Source organism: Hemibagrus wyckioides, linkage group LG19 (assembly GCF_019097595.1).
Source record: "Hemibagrus wyckioides isolate EC202008001 linkage group LG19, SWU_Hwy_1.0, whole genome shotgun sequence".
Lineage (NCBI taxonomy): Eukaryota > Metazoa > Chordata > Actinopteri > Siluriformes > Bagridae > Hemibagrus > Hemibagrus wyckioides.
Window position 1 is genome coordinate 11198931 of NC_080728.1, and position 17998 is coordinate 11216928.

Below are 17998 nucleotides of genomic sequence, written 5' to 3' on the forward strand. Positions count from 1 at the left end.
TTGAGCCTAGCTAGCATCTAGTGAAAATGTTGGCCATGAGATGAGTGTGCGCAGTCTGGTGGTTTTGTACTGACATCCAGAATGTTCCTCAGCTGATGTGTGTAATGCAAAAGGCAACAGGATTTGATAGTATGTCTTACAATTATAGCATTACGGTGTATTGCAACATTACATTACATACAAAACGGGAAACTATGACTTTTTTTTGCTAAAGTCAACGCTAATGATGTGTCCATCACTACAATTCTAATATTTATCCACTGTACCCTGGGTGTATGTGCCCCCACACATTTCTGATGCTATTCCCATACAGGAAAAAAGATCCAGACCACTAACAGAGAAATTGGTAATGTGCTAATCAAAACAGAGAAAGTCCCAGGATCAGCCCCAACCACAAATCATGTTAAGCTGAGCGGAAGAGTTTAGTTTGCCCAACACCTCTAACAATTACCTAATAAATCTCATTAGAAGAGCGGTGCTGCATAGAGTTGTTGAACCCAGCTATCACTAACCAGAGCAGCAGTAAAATGGCAGCAGGGTCTGAGGAATGGAAATAGGTTTTGCTCACAAGAAATAAAAATAGAGGGAATGAAACCTTAGACTGCCAACATCACCACCTCAAATCACCCATCTGAGTGCAGAAAAGGAACCAACCATTTTGCCCAGATCCAACAAATGCCACTTTTGGAGTGAAGACTACAGGCCCTGTGTCAAGGGAACACTTTAGGATTGGAGACAACAGACAGATTTAGACGCAATAGTATGTTAATAACAGCTCCACTGAACAGTTCCATAGCTCTAAAGGCTTCATGTAGGGATTAAAGTGCTCAAAACAACAGGACACTGGGGCAAATAAATACAAAAAGACACTTTTAATAAGTCTTCATTCAAAGGATGCAATAAGCTCAGTCTGTTGTGTTGAAGTCACATAAACCCCAACAGTGTATTCCACCAGTGAGTACTGAGATACTAATTTATATCACCTAACAGGCTATTTTTGGTGGAAATGCACATAATTAGCTTTTCCTATAGCAAATAATGAATTTATTTAATACAACAATCTACTCTCTCTCTGAGAAGAACAAGCAGCCTCCTCATCTAAAAACTGTTTGCAGACTTATGAAAAAAAAGAAATACATTTACAACAGATGATAAAGGGTAAATAAAATAAATTTCTACACACAACACATGAAAGCCAGCCAGATCTTTTCAGAACTGCTGCTACACTGTGTCACAGGGTAACATAACACAAAGTGTGATCTACCCTCTTCCACATTGCTGAGCTCACAGATGCCCACAATTGGCTAGCATCACTGTAAATGACAATAGGAGAGAGGATGTCATCCGTCCTGCTCCTGGCAATGATAGGGCAAACACTTTTCTTGTGCCATTCAGAAACCAGCGACTATAGTAGTGTGACGATATTCCATGACTTCCATGTTAAAAATGTACCGCAACATGGCTAAATAATTATAACCTGAATTAATAAATAATTTAAGACCGCAATGGATTATGCACAATAACATATTACAATAGTACCTTTGAAAAGTTGGCAGTGCTTTAAATAAAACTACAGCTAATAAGTAGAATTTTGAGAAACATGGTGGTTTGTCCAAGTTAGTGATATCAGTTAGTGTGCTGATGATGTGATATAAGCATGGCAACATACTCTCAATTTAATGAAAGGATGTACTTCCTGAATAACATTTTTAAAAGAACTGCAATATATTTCATTCATATTTGCTTTGTTTTGCCTAATTGTGTAGTTTTATCATCTTTGCTTGGCAACTGAGTCATTCATTTATTGTTAACTAATGTTGTTAACTAATCAACAAGTTCACTGAGATCCACCCCCAGAGTTTAGATAGAGCTGTCACATTTCAAAGAATCAGTTTCCAAGAGGCCACAAGAATGAGGTTTATAGAGATTCATATTACTAACCAAACCTGTGAAGAATTTGGAGGAAAACACTCCTTTGACTGTTTATCAATCTCTCTCCCAGCTGAGAGCGGGCCCATGCTATAGCCTATAAAGACTGTGTACACACTATACATTAAGAACAGCTGAACTGCAGTGACAAATGTTAAGAGGTCAAACGACTCCCAATGTCATGCTGGTCAGAAATAATAAACAGTACACATATGGCCAAACTGATGTTCGATACAGTGGGAATGTGAAACAACTACCACAGTTCAAAGAATCCTGCAACCTAATAGAGCCACTCATGTGACAAAAATAATAATGAGAAGAATTTCTCATTTCCACTACCTATCCCAAGCCTCACTTATTCATTCTTCTGAGTAGATTGTTCTTGTAGCTGTGGTGGAAGGCAAAATTGTTTAAAACTCTTCTTCCTGCTAACTGATTCAATGCTGCAGTCTAGCCAGCAGCTAAAAAGTCACAGGCAATTGTTTGCGCTAGAACTTTCACTTCCACTAAATTGGGATAGTTACATAATAAGATACTTATGGCATACTGAATCATTTTGGTCAAGATGTCTACGGTTAGCAGGGTTAGAGGCAAAGGAGGAGCTTTTGTGATGTGATGCCAACTAGTAAACATGACATTGGTCTATTGTGAATAAAAAGTGAAAAAAAGGGTGTGGTCCACCTTTGGGTTGAGCCCTAGACATCTGAAATGAGCTAGCACATCGCAGTTTGCACAAGCATACTGGCTGACAAAACTTCAGACTATATTATAAAACTGAACACCTTCCTGTTTTCGATGTAGGCTACATTGAATGTATTAATTTGTCCATTTCGATTCTACATAAGGGTATGCAATTTAATTCTAAGGCACACAATATGGCAATAATTTGCACAAAGCAAAAGTAGCAGGCGAGGAGGAGTATTGTGTAGGAGAAATCCGTGTGAAGTATAAGAAAAGGTCAACAATGTGCAATTGCATGCAGTTAGCAACTGTGTAAAAACCTGAACATTTTTGACAAGTTTTATTCTCTGAAATAACGAAAAGTAGCTCTAGTAGATTTGCTCCTTGCTTCACCTTAAGGTTATACAGCTACACTATTTTGAGTTAACTAAAGCAACAAGGTGGTCAGTCCAAATTAGTATAAGTAAGGATGTGGACACAATATTGATTAAACCACAGATATTTTTTCCAGTAATCATATACACAGATATTTGTTCCCCAAGGACAATGTGACATTAGTACAGTTTTAACTAGCTTGTCTTTCCAGCAATAAAACATTAAAAGTCCTTGAAGCAGTGAACAAGGCTTGATCTTTGATACTGCTTTTTTCCGGTCAACAGATGTAGAAGGTGAAGTCTGATGAGTCCACAATCAGTATTCATAAACAGAAGGCAGTTCAAAGGGCGGCAGTGGAAAAAGCAGAGCAGAGCAATCACAGCCTGTCATAACACCTTTAGTATATTCAATTGATTCAATACCACAGTGAGTGTCTTTGTATAATGAAGAACATACAGAAATAAAGCATTGTGTTATTGTGTTAAAAGTGTTATACAAAATGTGCGTGTAAAGTAATCCCTCTATGAGAAGAGGATTCTTTGCTCAGCTGCAGGGTAGGGGGGTGCGCCACATAGGGTCAATTAAAAAACTTTTATGCAGAGCCATCTGATATGATTCCCTGCCATTAATAAAACAAACTTCCTCTCTCTTCTGCTGAGAGATGCCTCTTGGTACTGAGCATCAGCTGTGCTTTGGAGGAAAAAAAAAAGTCAGTAATGTCAATAAGAGCCTTCAACGATGCATTACTACAGGACTTCTTGCCACAGGGTCTCAAATCCACAGCAACATAATCACTGCAGACAAGTACGACTACACAAGCTGATCAAATCCTCGCAAATAAAAATATATTTTGCATATTCAAATGTAAATCAAATTCACAGAAGTCCATTTTAATTCCACATTCTAGTACTACAAAATGTGGAAAAAAGAAGACAAATTCTTAAAGCTAAACCTTTGTTTTATGTAGATGAATGCATTCTCTTTGCAAACATTTTGCAAACTTTGCTCAGATGTGAACACAGGAAGATATTAGCTAACTAATCATTTACAACATAAAGAGAGAAGTATGTAAGTTTTTCAATGATTTCTTTACCTTCTATTCATCATGGGTTTATATTTGTTAACTCTGCTTAATGAGCCCTAAAAAATGCAAGCACAGGTAATACCAAGTCTTCAGGTATTCTTTTTCAGTACCTCAGTGTCATGACTCCAAAGCACAAATCAAATCTATCTTCTATAACATTAAAACCGCTGACAGATGAAGTGAATAACATTGATCATCTGTTTACAGTGGCTCCTGGAATCGGCTGGAATATATTAGGAAGCAGGTCTGTTCTCAAGGTTAGCATAAAGAGCTGAGCAACTTTGACAAGAGCAAAATTGTTATGGCTAGATGACTGGGCCATCTCCAACACAGCAGGTCTTGTAGTGTGCTCAGAGTATGCAGTGGATAGTACCTAGCAAAAGTAGTTCAAGCAAGGACGACCGGTGAAGCAGCATCAGGGTCATGGGTAGCCAAGGCTCACTGACACACATGAGGAGTGAATGCTGGCCTGTCTGGTTCAATCACACAGAAGTGCTTCTGAAGCACAAACTGCTGAAAAAGTTGATGCTGGCTTTGACAGAAAGGTGTCAGAACACACAGTCCATTGCAGCTTGCTGTGTTGCTGCAGACCGGTCAGAGTGTCCATGCTGACCCTGTCCACTGCCGAGAGCACCAACAATGGGCAACTGAGCATCAGAACTGGACAGTGGAGCAAGGGAAGAAGGCAGCTTGGTCTAATGAAGCACATTTCTTGTACATCATGTGGAGGGGGGTATATACTTTAATTGTTTGGGGAAGAGATGGCACCAAGATGCACAATGGAAGAAGGCAATCCAGTGGCAGCATTGTGATACACTGGGAAATGTTCTGCTTTTATGTGGTCAGGTACTAGCTACACTGTTGCAAACCAAGTACACTCCTAAAAGCAGTGCAAAAAAAATTCATGAGGAACATAGTAAAGAGTTCAAGGTGTTGTCTTGGCCTCCAAATTCCCCAGATCTCAGTTCGATCAAGCTTTTGCAGGATGTGCTGGACAAGCAAGTCTGATACATGGAGGCCCCAACTCACAGAACTTATAGGACCTGCTCAAAATGTCCTGGTGCCAGATACCACAGCAGTGGTACCGGCAGTGCAAGGGGGACCTACACAATATTAAGCAAGTGCTTTTAATGTTACCCCTTATATCAGTGTATATCCATCTATTCTGGTCATTCATATTCAGCATCAGAGGACAAAACCATCCTTTGACTGGAGCAGAGCGGCAGCTTCAATAAAACCCTAAGTGCACTCAGGTGGCCGTAAACCTGCTCCTGTGAGCCAGTTCTGAAAACCTTTGCAAATGCACCACGTGACAAGAGGCAATCATTGTCTTGTGGTTTGTGGATAAAAGCTTCTATTTATGTGCCAGATGGTGTCCCTCTGAGGCTCTGAGTAAGCACTGAACAGCAAAAGTGTGATGTTCCTTCAAGTCTGGATAGGGGCCTGAACCGGCACTAAAAATGTCTTCTTATGAAGTGTGCTACATGTGCAGTGCTGATAAGCGTGGAAAGCAACCGCAAGTTCAGATGAAGGAATAGATGCTTTGCACAAAAGGTCCTACGGCGTCTCCAATTGAACAACAACAGTGTGGTGATCATTTATAAAGCTGTGAATAGATAAAAAAAAATATCAAAAGAAATTCATGGCCTGTTTTTTCAAAAAGTGTCAAAGGAGGGCTACGAGTTGTTGTCAGTCAGGATAAGGGAAAAAATAACAAACTCTTGACTTAAAAGAGAATCAGCACTGAGTTTTTCCATCCCAGGGGAGTTCAACCTTTGAAAAATACCATAATGCAGAACATGTACACGGTTAAAGAAAATGAGCAAAAATCAGTATGTCCTCTAAGCATAAACAATATGTTAAAAATTTACAGGTGATCAAGCATTGTGTGTGTTAACCTGAAGGGGATATATGCACCAGAAGCATGACCAATTACTTTTTTCTCATTTCACTTAAGTATTAGAGAAAATGTCAAAGTATCACTGGTACAGCTGAATTCACTGTAACTGAGGTTTTTTCCTATATGCACAGATATGAGAGCAAACCTAATTATGAATGAATCATAATGCTGATGTGATTAGCACCATTTGCAATAAATGCTTTCCTGATACACAACCCCGTCTTTGTAACCCCATTAACTGTAAAACAAATCCCAGGAGGAATTCTTGGTTTAAATCAGGTTTATGCTATACTGTTTTCTGTCTAACTCTTGTCAAAATTACACGTTGTAATAGAATATTTTATAAGTTAAGTTGTCTTTATTTGTCACATATACATTACTGCACCATGAAATTCTTTCTTTGCATATCCCATCCATGGGGGTTGGGGTCAGAGCGCAGGGTCAGCCATGGTGCAGCGTCCCTGGAGCAGGGGGGTTTGAGGGTCTTGCTCAAGGGCCCAATGGTGCCAGCTTGGTTGTGCCAGAGCTACCACCACCATATAGTCATAAGCTTTATTCATAACTTGCACCTGACTTAAAGTCACTTAGACCAAAGATGGCCAACAAGCTCTGTCAGTCTCAGAATCTGTTGATTTAAAATCTGAGTGTGATCGCTGCTGCGACAATCATGGACAATCCACCACCAGGAGGCTACAAATATAGTAGCTGTACTGGGGAAAGTAAACAAAAACAGGCTACTGGTTTTTGACACAAGCTGACTGATGACACAAAATAATTAATTAATTTAATAATTTCCATAGTTAGAGGATCTTTCTTTTCTTAAACTGTATATTTAAATAGTGATGACAACCATTAATGCACATGATGTAAACTATGACCCCATCAAGTCATAAAAAGTGATGGTGAAACATTGAAATGCTACCGATTTTGCTAATGATTCACTTTCATGATTACTACAAAAATTAAATGAAATGATTTGCCAATAGACCAAAATTTTTCTAAGTAGCTATTTTATTCACAGCTGCCAGAATTTGGGGAAATGTTCAACAGATATTACACAACTGTTGTGACTTGAAATCAGTACTCCACCCAAGATCAACCAAGTTCATGCACACAGCTAATTCAGTCTTAAGGCAATCCTCATAGCAAAGTGTTTAGGCCTTTGAAACATGACATTCTTTCAGGAATTAAGTGAACGAGGGTAAAACTGCTCTTCCAGTAGTGAAAGGGCTAATGCTCCAACAGGTGCCAAAGAATCTAATAGGGCATGAGATACAAGTCCGGACATGAAGCCTCGCGTGCTACTTTATCCACATTGAGAGGGATTTTTAGAAAGATGAGAACTATATATTACAGGTTTTCTCTCACAGACATTAACTGCTATACTTAATCATTAACAGTCCTTTTAATTAAAGGATACCAAGTGCAGTACATTCCAGAGTTAGGTTTTTGCTGGGAACAATGGTCATATACTGATCACTGAGGTGTTAAGACTAGTGCAAAAAAGTATTTTAACACATTACTATATTGCCAAAAGTGTTGGGACAAATCATTGAATTCACATCTGGAATTCGCAGTCTCCACTCTAATTCATCCCAAATGTGTTCAATCAGGTTGAAATCAGGACTCTGTGCAGGCCAGTCAAGTTCCTCCACACCAAACTCGCTCATCCATGGCCTTGCTTTGTGCACTGGTGCGCAGTCATGTTGGAACAGGAGGGGGTCATCTACCAAACTGTTCCCACAAAGTTAGGAGTATGAAATTGCCTAAATGTCTTGATATGTTAATGCATTAAGAGTTCGTTTCACTTGAACTAAGAGGCCAGGCCCAACCCCTGAATTCAAGGATTTGGAGGGGTGTACCAAAACGTTTGGCAATATAGTGTATCAAAATTATTATTTATATATAATTATTATTATTATTAATATTACTCCCAAGCATGCAGGACTGATTTGATGCAGGATAGCATCTTAGCATGAGGAGCTGTGTTGTGGTGCAACAAGACACTCACTCTGGATTAGCTACAAGTCTGAAATCTATTTAACGGATGCCGGTGTTTTGCAAAAATATACCATAAAAGAACCGCTCCTTATTTTACCCGTGTCACAGTAAACGTACAAATCATTAGGTGCTGATAAATTATCACACTAACGAAACCCACTTTCATGGAGGTGTCCTTTATATATTTCTCACTTTGTATCTTGAACATTCTAAACTTGAAAATGACAATTCTGAGTTCGAAAATCCCGCATTTAATGTTTAGTAGAAGCATCATAACAGTGCGGACAAGACGACTTTGCACTTAGCATGCTTAACTTAGCTAGTTAAACGTGCTGGGAGTTAATAACTCCAGAAATTTTCGCACAAAGGTGATGGGAAGCAGAAACTATAGCGAGTCATCAGGCAAATCTGATGTACAGCTCATGCTTTAGCAAAGACAGACAAAACATGCTCAAACATGTACGTTAGCTTCTGTCTCTAATCATAGGTGTTATTCTGTAAAAACATGCAAGACAAGTAACAAAGTCTTTACAGTTAATGGGCTAACCTATGAAGAAATCATTTGAAAGCAAGATGGAACAAAATGGCCACCAACATGACAAAATAAGAGAAAAAAAATAGAGCTCATTTGTCTGCAGTTTGACAATTATGTCCCCATTCTAATGATGGGGATTGAGGGCTGAAGTTGTAGTTAAATTACAGGTTTGCATGGGCATGCTATTGAAAATAGCGTTTTCCTTCATGCAGTGCTATAATTACGTTTAACACACTGTGGTGTGAAAGTCATATTTAGGCTAGTAATTTTAGGACAGCTCTTTGCTTAATATTGTATCAGTCACACAACATGTGGGTATAAAAATGTTTGGCTGTAGAGCAAAGCCTTACTAACATGCAACTTAACATCCTGCTAATGACTGTGATGGAAAATCCCCTAGACATGTAGAACAGTTTCTGTACTAGAATGACCCGAGCCTTGTATCAGCAGGCAGAGAGGAAACAGTCCAGACGGCAAAGTGGCTCTATTGTAAGAGTTCTTTGTGACGCAGCATTTTTAAAACCAGGCCTCATTGTGAGCGGCTGCATTCCTCTGTGAACAGTTCAACAGAAGGATTATTTTAATCGATATATTCTTGCACAAACACGGATCCGTTTTAAATTAATAAACTGATGATACATGCAACTAAACTGCTGCAGCTAAATGTAAAACCAGTAATGAATAAATCAGGGGGATAACACTGAAAAGGGGATGAACGCAAGCTAGTATGCTCCAGGTCAAATGTTCAAGTACAAATATACATACTTTAGATGTTCTTGAAGTATACTTCAAAATTTGATCATACCGTGATCTTGATCCTGTTTAGATCGGTTAAATGATTATTCCTAAAAAAAAAATCCTGCTTGCTGCCGAGATCTCTTACAAAGGAGAATTTCACACAGATGAACAGAACACAATCTAAACACTATGACAGTTGGTTTGTTTGTTTTGGCTTGCTGAAGTATATTTCTAAATGAACTACAATTGAGGAGGAGTTAATTAAGTTTGTTAAAGCAACACTTCTCAACTCCACATCTGGTGCATAAAGCAAAGGTAAAGCAGCAACATCTATCACAGGGCATCTGCTAAAAAAGGTCTAACTGTCCTTAACGAATAGCCCAATGGTCCTGCTGTCGGTGAAAACCATGCAGCTAGACATCAAACACATACTGGCTGTATTTTATTGTGATCTTTTTTCTTCCTGTTTGAAAGTGTACTTGTGATAAAGAGAAAGTACGTCACAGAGACGCTATTCAAACAGCTTATCAAGTCCAACTTTTGTGCACTGGGCTGTTTTATAAGATGAAATCTGGAAATTATTCAGATGAACAAAGTACACATAGTAATCCACCTAAGTACAAGCGGCTGGTAACAATTAAGCCATAAATATAACAGCCTCCCATTTTCCTGTGCACAAGCCAACCTTCATAGTATGGTAACATACAGAAAACAACTTCACAGCATGATGACAACCCTCGCAGAGCAAAATCTCTAATGTCCTTTTACAAGAGTCAGAGTGATAACCTGGTAGAGTTTGACTGCATCAGTGATATTCACTGCTAGCAAGTCCAGCACGTCGATATGTATTATAGGAACCGACCATTAATATGAAAGGGTTATGAATTAAAACGCTTCAGATTTCACATATTTAATGTTTCATTTCAAATCCATTGGCTGAGATGTCTGTGCATCTTAAATGTACCAGCTTTCAAGCTATTATGTTACTGGTATGCTCAAAATTTTGTCATCATAAAACTTAGATGCAATGTCTTTCATGAAAAACAGAATGGATTAGTTATTTTAGCCACTATTTTCCATTAGTCATTTGATAGAGATGAAAAATAACTTTAGATGAAGACACATACATTAACAGACAAACAAGTATAGAAAATACAGAAAATTCTTATCAGTCATCTATAAATAGGTTAATATATATATAGGCCTCAGCATTTAAGGCAAAAATTGTTTCAACAGCGTTAACAGCTGCATGTGTATCCATATATGAGACAGGATTTTGACAAGCAGGACCAGGGATCATATTGCATATTGCTACAGAGCTACATCAAGTCATCAACAGCAAATCGGTGTTTATGAACAAACATGGTGTACGATTCAGGAAGTGTTCCAACACTGTGTGTCAGATACATTAGCCACAGATTTGACAGAAGATTTGTTTGTTTATGCCTTGTATAATCTCTAATCTTACTCTTCATAAATCAGTCTGTCATGTCAGTTTCATTGAGCTTCCTAGACTTGACCCTACACATAACTCCCTTATGTCCTTTCATTTTTCATCCAGAATTAGCTCTAAAGCTATTTTACTACACAAATGCTGGAATGTTTGGTGCAATGAGCTTATAACATATATGTCTTTAAGCATTCTCTGACCATATTAATAAACACAGTGTAATGTGTGTGGCTCTTTAGACCCAAGTGCAGGCACTTCCGTTTCATGATCAGTCTGCTTAGAGTTATTACGTTTTTCGGCACTTTCTCCACACACTTGTGCTGCATAAACAGTATATGTCTAGATATGCAAAATCAATTACCAGACATTTAATACAAGAGAGTATCATGATTGGAACTGACAAGAAGACATGGGAGACATGTGAAACAGCAATGCCAATATTTGTTTATTTTTGCTATACACTTAAGAGATTTGAATATGAGATTTTTCCCCCTTTTGCCAGCTTCAAAATAAAATTCTTGTCTCCCATAGACAACTCTCTGGACAACAAATGCAGTCTTCTGAGCTGAAGCCAAGAGCACAGAAAACCAAGAGCAGGAATTCAAGGCAATTAATTGTTCAGGCAAACAATACAACTCTACACACCTGGGCACTGTAGGTTCTCTGTGTTTCTATTTCTGCATTCATCAACGTCCCTTAACTTTACACCATAGTGATAAGTGCCGCCTGTTGACGTAGTGGAGAAAATCTTATGGAAATTCATGTTAGCAATAACATCAATATAAGGTTGGATTGGTGAGACGGCCAATAAAATTTCTAACAGAAATATCATTAAACCAATAACAAATTATTTAGGTGTGGGCATTTACTTATACATCCTTATAACTATCACATTCCACTTGTCTTTGATTTGTGCTTTTACAATCGTTCATCATTCAGTGAGACCAGTGAAGAAATAAAAAACTACTGTTTTTACACCCTTAAACACTTTATATGAGAAAAAAAGGTTCTTTGTTAAATGATATTTAAATGCCGATTGTTAGTGGTGGCTCCATATAAAACACTGTGCAGACTATGAACATAAAGAAAATAAGGACCACACCATTTGAGATATGGCCATTGTGAAGAAAAAGGAATTAACAAAATAAATTTATATTTAAAGCATAGGGTTTATTCTCTCAAAACATGTGCATTGATTGCATATCTAAGTGATCCTGCAGGCATTCATAACGATCTGGATAAGCTTGCTCTTGTGTGTGGGCCAATGCTGAAGAGAGCAGGGCAGGAAGCCAGGAATGGTTGATTACTGCACATGGGACAGGAAGCTCTGCATGCTAACCAGATCACATATTGGACTGTTATTACCAGGAAATTGTAACTTGTCAGAAAACCTGTAGGTTAAACCCATGAGTCATTAACACACTGACTAACAAAATGGTACTACATAAAAACACCATGTGTTTCCTCAGATTGAGGACAGACCAATTCCTCGAGCTTTCTTTGCTTCCACTAATTGCTGGAGCTGTTGACATTATGAAAGAACAGATGACCTACATGAGCGGCGGCAAGCCACAGGTACGTGACATGTTTCATCAGTGAACAACAGTGTGCTCTCTTGAATGTTACACACATCTGTGCCCCTTATTAGTAACCTATAAAACTAGGATCTTCTGAAAAAAGTCTACACTTTCGTCAGTATTCAAGGCACAGCTTACAGTGTCCCACATTGCTGTAAGACTCGTTTTTACCACCGGTCTATAAATGGTAAACATGAATACAACCTACTTTCTAAGAAAATCTTCTTACAAGCAGGAACTAGGCTACTTTATAATTTTAGAAGTACACATGTACAGTATAGCATTCTGTAATAATACCTCTTCTTAGTGGAATATTCCCATCGTCTGGCTACCTATGATCCATTTACAGGACTTTCCCTTTCAGTGTTGGCATTACATGGGTTGCCTGATTGCCAACAGTGGAAACTATGGTTTAATGGCATGAGATTACAAACAACAAGGGGGAAAAAAAACAGCTACATCTCCATGGGTGTGTCTGAAACATAAGAGCAGATGCTTATTTAGACTACAAACAGCAGCAGGGAGACATGAGTCACGTTCAAATCGAATGTTTGCACAGAATGATGCCTTTATATATACCGTCATCTTAACATTTTTGAAGATAGAATACTATATGTGTCCTTCACCATCGTACATAATACACAATCCATTTGCATCATCTCTCTCACCATCGAGTGTCGACAAAAAAAAAGGAAGAAACGGTGTAGAGGAAGACATTTAATTTGTAATGAAAAATAAACAGTAAAATCGACAAAAATATTCAGTCTATTTATTATACACCAACCAGGCATAGTGCCTGCATAATATTGTGTTGGTCCCCCTTTTGCTGCCAAAACAGCACTGACCTGTATTCTGTATTCTGACACCTTTCTATCAGAATCAGCATTAACTTATTCAGCAATTTGAGCAACAGTAGCTTGTCTATTGGATCGGATCACACGGGCCAGCCTTCGTTTCCCACGTGCATCAATGAGCTTTGGCCACCCATGACCCTGTTCATCACTGTTCCATCCTTGGACCACTTCTGATAGATACTGACCACTGCAGACCGGGAACACCCCACAAGAGCTGCAGATTTGGAGATGCTCTGATCCAGTCACCTAGCCATTACAATCTGGCCCTTGTCAAACTCGCTCAAATCCTTACGCTTGTCCATTTTTCCTGCTTCTAACACATCGACTTTGAGGACAAAATGTTCACTTGCTGCCTAATATATCCCACCCACTAACAGGTGGCATGATGAGGAGATCATAAGTGTTATTCATTTCACCTCTCATAATATTATGCCTGATCTGTGTATATTCATTTACCTCGACTGGTAAATTATTCCATTTTCGACTTTTGAGGATATCATTTGATAGTGTATATAATGTTGTGATGAATTCCTACTTTCAATTCAAACAGGATGGTGTGACATTCACTAATAAGACAGTCAAAGCAGCAGCATACCTGGCACCAAAGAAATCACTAATTCATTATTTAATTTACAATTGCAAATAGCCATGCAGTGAAAAATGCTCCTGCTCCCCAAACTTAGTAGGATTCCATAGTTGCATATTATTATATAGTATTGTAACAGTTCTAAATGACCTGTCTTATAGACCTGCCAGTTTTTTCCACACAATCTGAATAATCTCCTTCTGTGGAAGGTTAATGACAGTATCAAGTGATGCTGGGGCAAATATAATAAACAAAACTCATTGTACACTTCTATCACCTGCTTCTATAGACGAGCGAGCCACTTAATCTGTGATGTGGGGACATGGGCAGACATGGATTAGAGGAATCCATCTATGTAATACACTAGTCCCCCTGTCCTTGTCCTGGGGATCAGCAGCTCCATGACATAACACACATTTAGCAAGCTGGCTATAGTAGAAGAGAATCAAAGCTATCTGTTCCACTGATACAGCTAGCAAAGAGTCCGGTTACGAAAATCAGCGGTACATTGCACACTGATGATAAGAGAGCATTCTACGAGGATATTTGGGACTTTGCCAAAATCGCTACAGTAATTTTCTTGGCTATGGAAAGCAGACCCATTTTATTGCTAAACACCAAAGATCAAAGTTATCCTGGACCTTGACTTAGTTGGCGAGAATATGACCTTCAATCAGTTACTAGCTATAAATCATTGGAAATTGTTATCAAGTTATTAAAAGAACTCCTAAAACCATTCAACCATGAAACCACTATAAAACCTTTGTTCTTTCTCTTAGGCAAAGCTGCACAGGTAATGGCTTTGACTAAAAGAAATGAACTCTTCCCAGGTGAACAACAGCCTTAGCCTTTATACTGCACTCTCCATTCCAGAGATACATTTACATTAGTCCATAAGAGGAAACCCACAAAATTAGAAATGGTCTGAGCAGTGGGTCCAGTAAAGAGAGACTAAGCCAACAGTAAATTATCCGTGCCGTCAGCAATCAGAACTCATTTACACACAGGGCCTAAAAAAACAAAGAAGGATAGACATACTCCCCGATCTATCCCAGACTACTTAAAGCTGAGGAGTGAATGCATGGCAGGGCCAGCACTTACGTTTTCCCTCACTGTCATTTCTCAGATGTGACTCAGCTGCAATTCCACAAAATGATAGGGAGATCAAATCAGATTTCTTTCTTTTTATTAGTCAAGCAAACGTTCAAAGCTGAAATACTTGTTGCTGTGCAAAACAATTTCCTTTAAAGAGACCAGAGAGATCAAAGTTACCCCTGGAGGGGAAAAGATCTCAAAGTGTACTTTGATGGAAAGCTAAGGATTGAGTTTCTTTCACGCAATGGGCCTCATTTATCAAACTGGATACAAAATCAATTTTTCACAGGAGCATTAAACAAGAAACGTGGCATTTGTGAGAGTCCTGTTAGTTTGGAAAAATGAGCTTCTGTGTTATCATAAATTTATGTATGAGCCTCAATAATGCAAATGACTGATCAGCATCAGTAATTTTTTTAATTGGTGCATTACTGTGCTTTCAAGCTTAAAAGGTTTATCTATTTCAATTGCACACACAAATCTAATGAAGCTTTGTGCCACTTGATCATTTCATATTCACGATTTAAAAGAAAGCAATCCAAAACTAATCCACAAATTAAGACAAATTATTCAAACAGAAGTAAAGAAATGGTGGCCTCAAACAGCTAAAGTGTGTCTTCACCAAGTTTAAGTGACATCTTTTATCATTTTTTTTTGTATTGATACAGATGTGATTTTCTTTCAAGACACAAAACTCTTAGACTTCAAAGCCACTTCTCTATGTTGGTCCAAGATCAGATGCATCTCTAAGAAATGGCTGTGCAACATAAATGCCAACACACTGGTCTTTCACAATGCTCATCTCATATTCACCATCATCTAGTGTCAGCAAAGCAGAAATAAATTGATTCTCATGTTTTTTATTGTCATTCCAGTATCCCTGTAACAAAATTTTGTTTTCTCATGACTATGGTGCAACACATGATATAATAGTATAGTATAAAAGCATACAGATATGGAATCTGTACTAGTGCAAACAACTGTCTGGAAACTAGTGATTGTGATAGCAGCAATAAAATAGTTACATTATAGCAATTACATAATTCTTATTCCTATAACACAATTATATTTTTTCCAGATATGGAGTGGAAAGATCAGGAATTTGCTGATTTACTTGATATTTGGAGAATCAATTTAAGCAAATCTAGAAAGGAACCTATCAAAACAGAGCACTGTTCAAAACACCTGGCCAACATACATGTGTGTTTCAGAGGCATGGGTTTATGCCAGCTGTGCTTATGAATGTAAACCATTGGAACAGACATTTGTTTTTGGAGTAATCTAAACTGCCCCCCCCCCAAAAAAAACAAACAAACAAACAAACAGAATTCTCTCCCTCTGTATGCTTTACCCCTAAAAGCCTGATAAATCAGGCCCAGTAATGGAGAATGTGAACATTCCTTCAGGCACATAACGATCTCCATGACCTTGCTCTCAGTGTGTAGGCTGATGCTGAGGAGACCGCTGTGGGAAGCCATGAAATGGTTGATTAGTGTGTACTAAGGGCTGCATGTTTTGCATGTGTAGCATTGCTTTAGATGTTTGTGTGTGTGTGTTTAAGTAGGCCTACCAAAAATAAATAAATTAATTAATTAAGTCAAGCATTATGTGACAAGTGTGACGTGTCTTGTGTTTTTGATGGCCATGTAGGTTGTAAAATAACCTGATCAGTAGAGCTTATGTATAAGAGGCACCCTCTGTATGAGTGATTATAACGTGCGTTATTACATAAAACCACCACACCGAGGCGATGACGTCACATGTGACGACCACCACATATGAGTAGCGTCTAAATTAGATCGCTAATGTGACCAAACAGAGGTTGCACATCTGGTGGGGTGTGAAAGCCACTGGCTGTAGTGTTTCAGCTCCATGCATTTGTCCAAAACTCAAACTAGCAGCAATATAAATGTAAACACACTCTGAGACGAATCCAAAATCCCACCAAAAGAGTCTGGGAATAAGAAGTGTTCAAGCTACTTTCTTCACACAGCAAGCACCTTTCTCTTTAGCTCAGATGCAGCAATCACAGCGCACTGCGGACTAGCATGCTAGCGAGCTAAGCTAACGCATGCTAGCTGAACCTGCAGTGAAGCGGACAGCCACTCGGTTGCGGTATTAACATTACATAAACTCAGTACAATAACCTCGACACTGTTGTCGTTGCTTAATATAAAACTTTACAAGCTGTTGTTTAGCTTTTTTTTTTTCGTTACGTCTCACGAGCAGAGAAACTTCTCTTAGCTAACCTCAACGCTGCTGGCTTGCTAACTTTACCTTTTCTGACACTGGTGCCGACAGATTTAGCATGCTGTTAACTGTGGGGTAAACCGTTTGAGATGAACGCTATGTGAATATACATTTGTTCAAAAAACGTTACGTTATTCTGAAGCAGATTATAAAAAAAAGGCCTGTCGTTAAGATAGATGCGCTGTGCCGTTAGCAGTGCGCGAGCCTCCGTCACACAATGACACGCTAACAAGCTACAAAAAAAAAAGCCTACAACTTGAACAGCCCTACCTAATTTAGTAGCACGGGGTACGTTTCACAGTGCATAAATAAATCGGCTCTAGTTACCTTTTTCATGCGAGGAGCCTCGGCCACCGTGCCGTCGCTGTTAACGAACGCGTCTCCACCGTTTTGTTGCGGATCCGGTCGCTTCATCGCAGACGCTTGAGGCATCTTCACCGGGTTCGGGCTCACAGGACTCGGGTCGCCCCTGACACAGGGCTCCGACACGGGAGATGTCACCAAAACATTCGCCTCGTTGTTTAACGAGCCCTTTTCATCTGTCTTGGGGTTAACAGGTGAAACGACCGGCAATTCTTTCTTGGGGACGTCTTTTAGCTCGACCTCAGCCATTTTCGCTGCCACAACCTGAACTGACATCGCGGCAATCCACAGTGCTGTTTTACCGAACCGAAGGATCGACACACAACCGGAAAAGAGCGGAGTAGGACGGACGACTCACCGCAAAGGATTGTGGGAGTTGTTGTAACTCAGCGCATCACAGGTTACTCGGGGTCATGAGTGTATCTTCTGTGGGTATATTTAGTGTTTTGCATGCTGACAAAAAAGCTTGCTTAAATAATACACACTCCAAGGGTGTGCTGCAGTAGGGATGAAATATTCTTGTTTTTAACATTCAGTTTGAATGCAATGCTACCAGTAGGTGGAACATCCAATGTAAAGA

The 17998-nt window shown here is 39.0% G+C and overlaps 1 protein-coding gene across 2 annotated transcripts in view; it reads right to left on the reverse strand.

The window, feature by feature from the left end:
• The window catches only part of ahcyl2b (adenosylhomocysteinase like 2b), a 30630-nt gene extending 12873 nt beyond the window's left edge, over positions 1 to 17757 (reverse strand). For both annotated transcript variants that reach the window (XM_058416720.1, XM_058416719.1), the window contains exon 1: positions 17383 to 17757. In XM_058416720.1, the coding sequence (XP_058272703.1) occupies positions 17383 to 17694 (312 nt within the window). In that variant the 5' untranslated portion in view covers positions 17695 to 17757. The remainder of the gene's footprint in view (positions 1 to 17382) is intronic.
• Between the last annotated feature and the right edge of the window lie 241 nt (positions 17758 to 17998).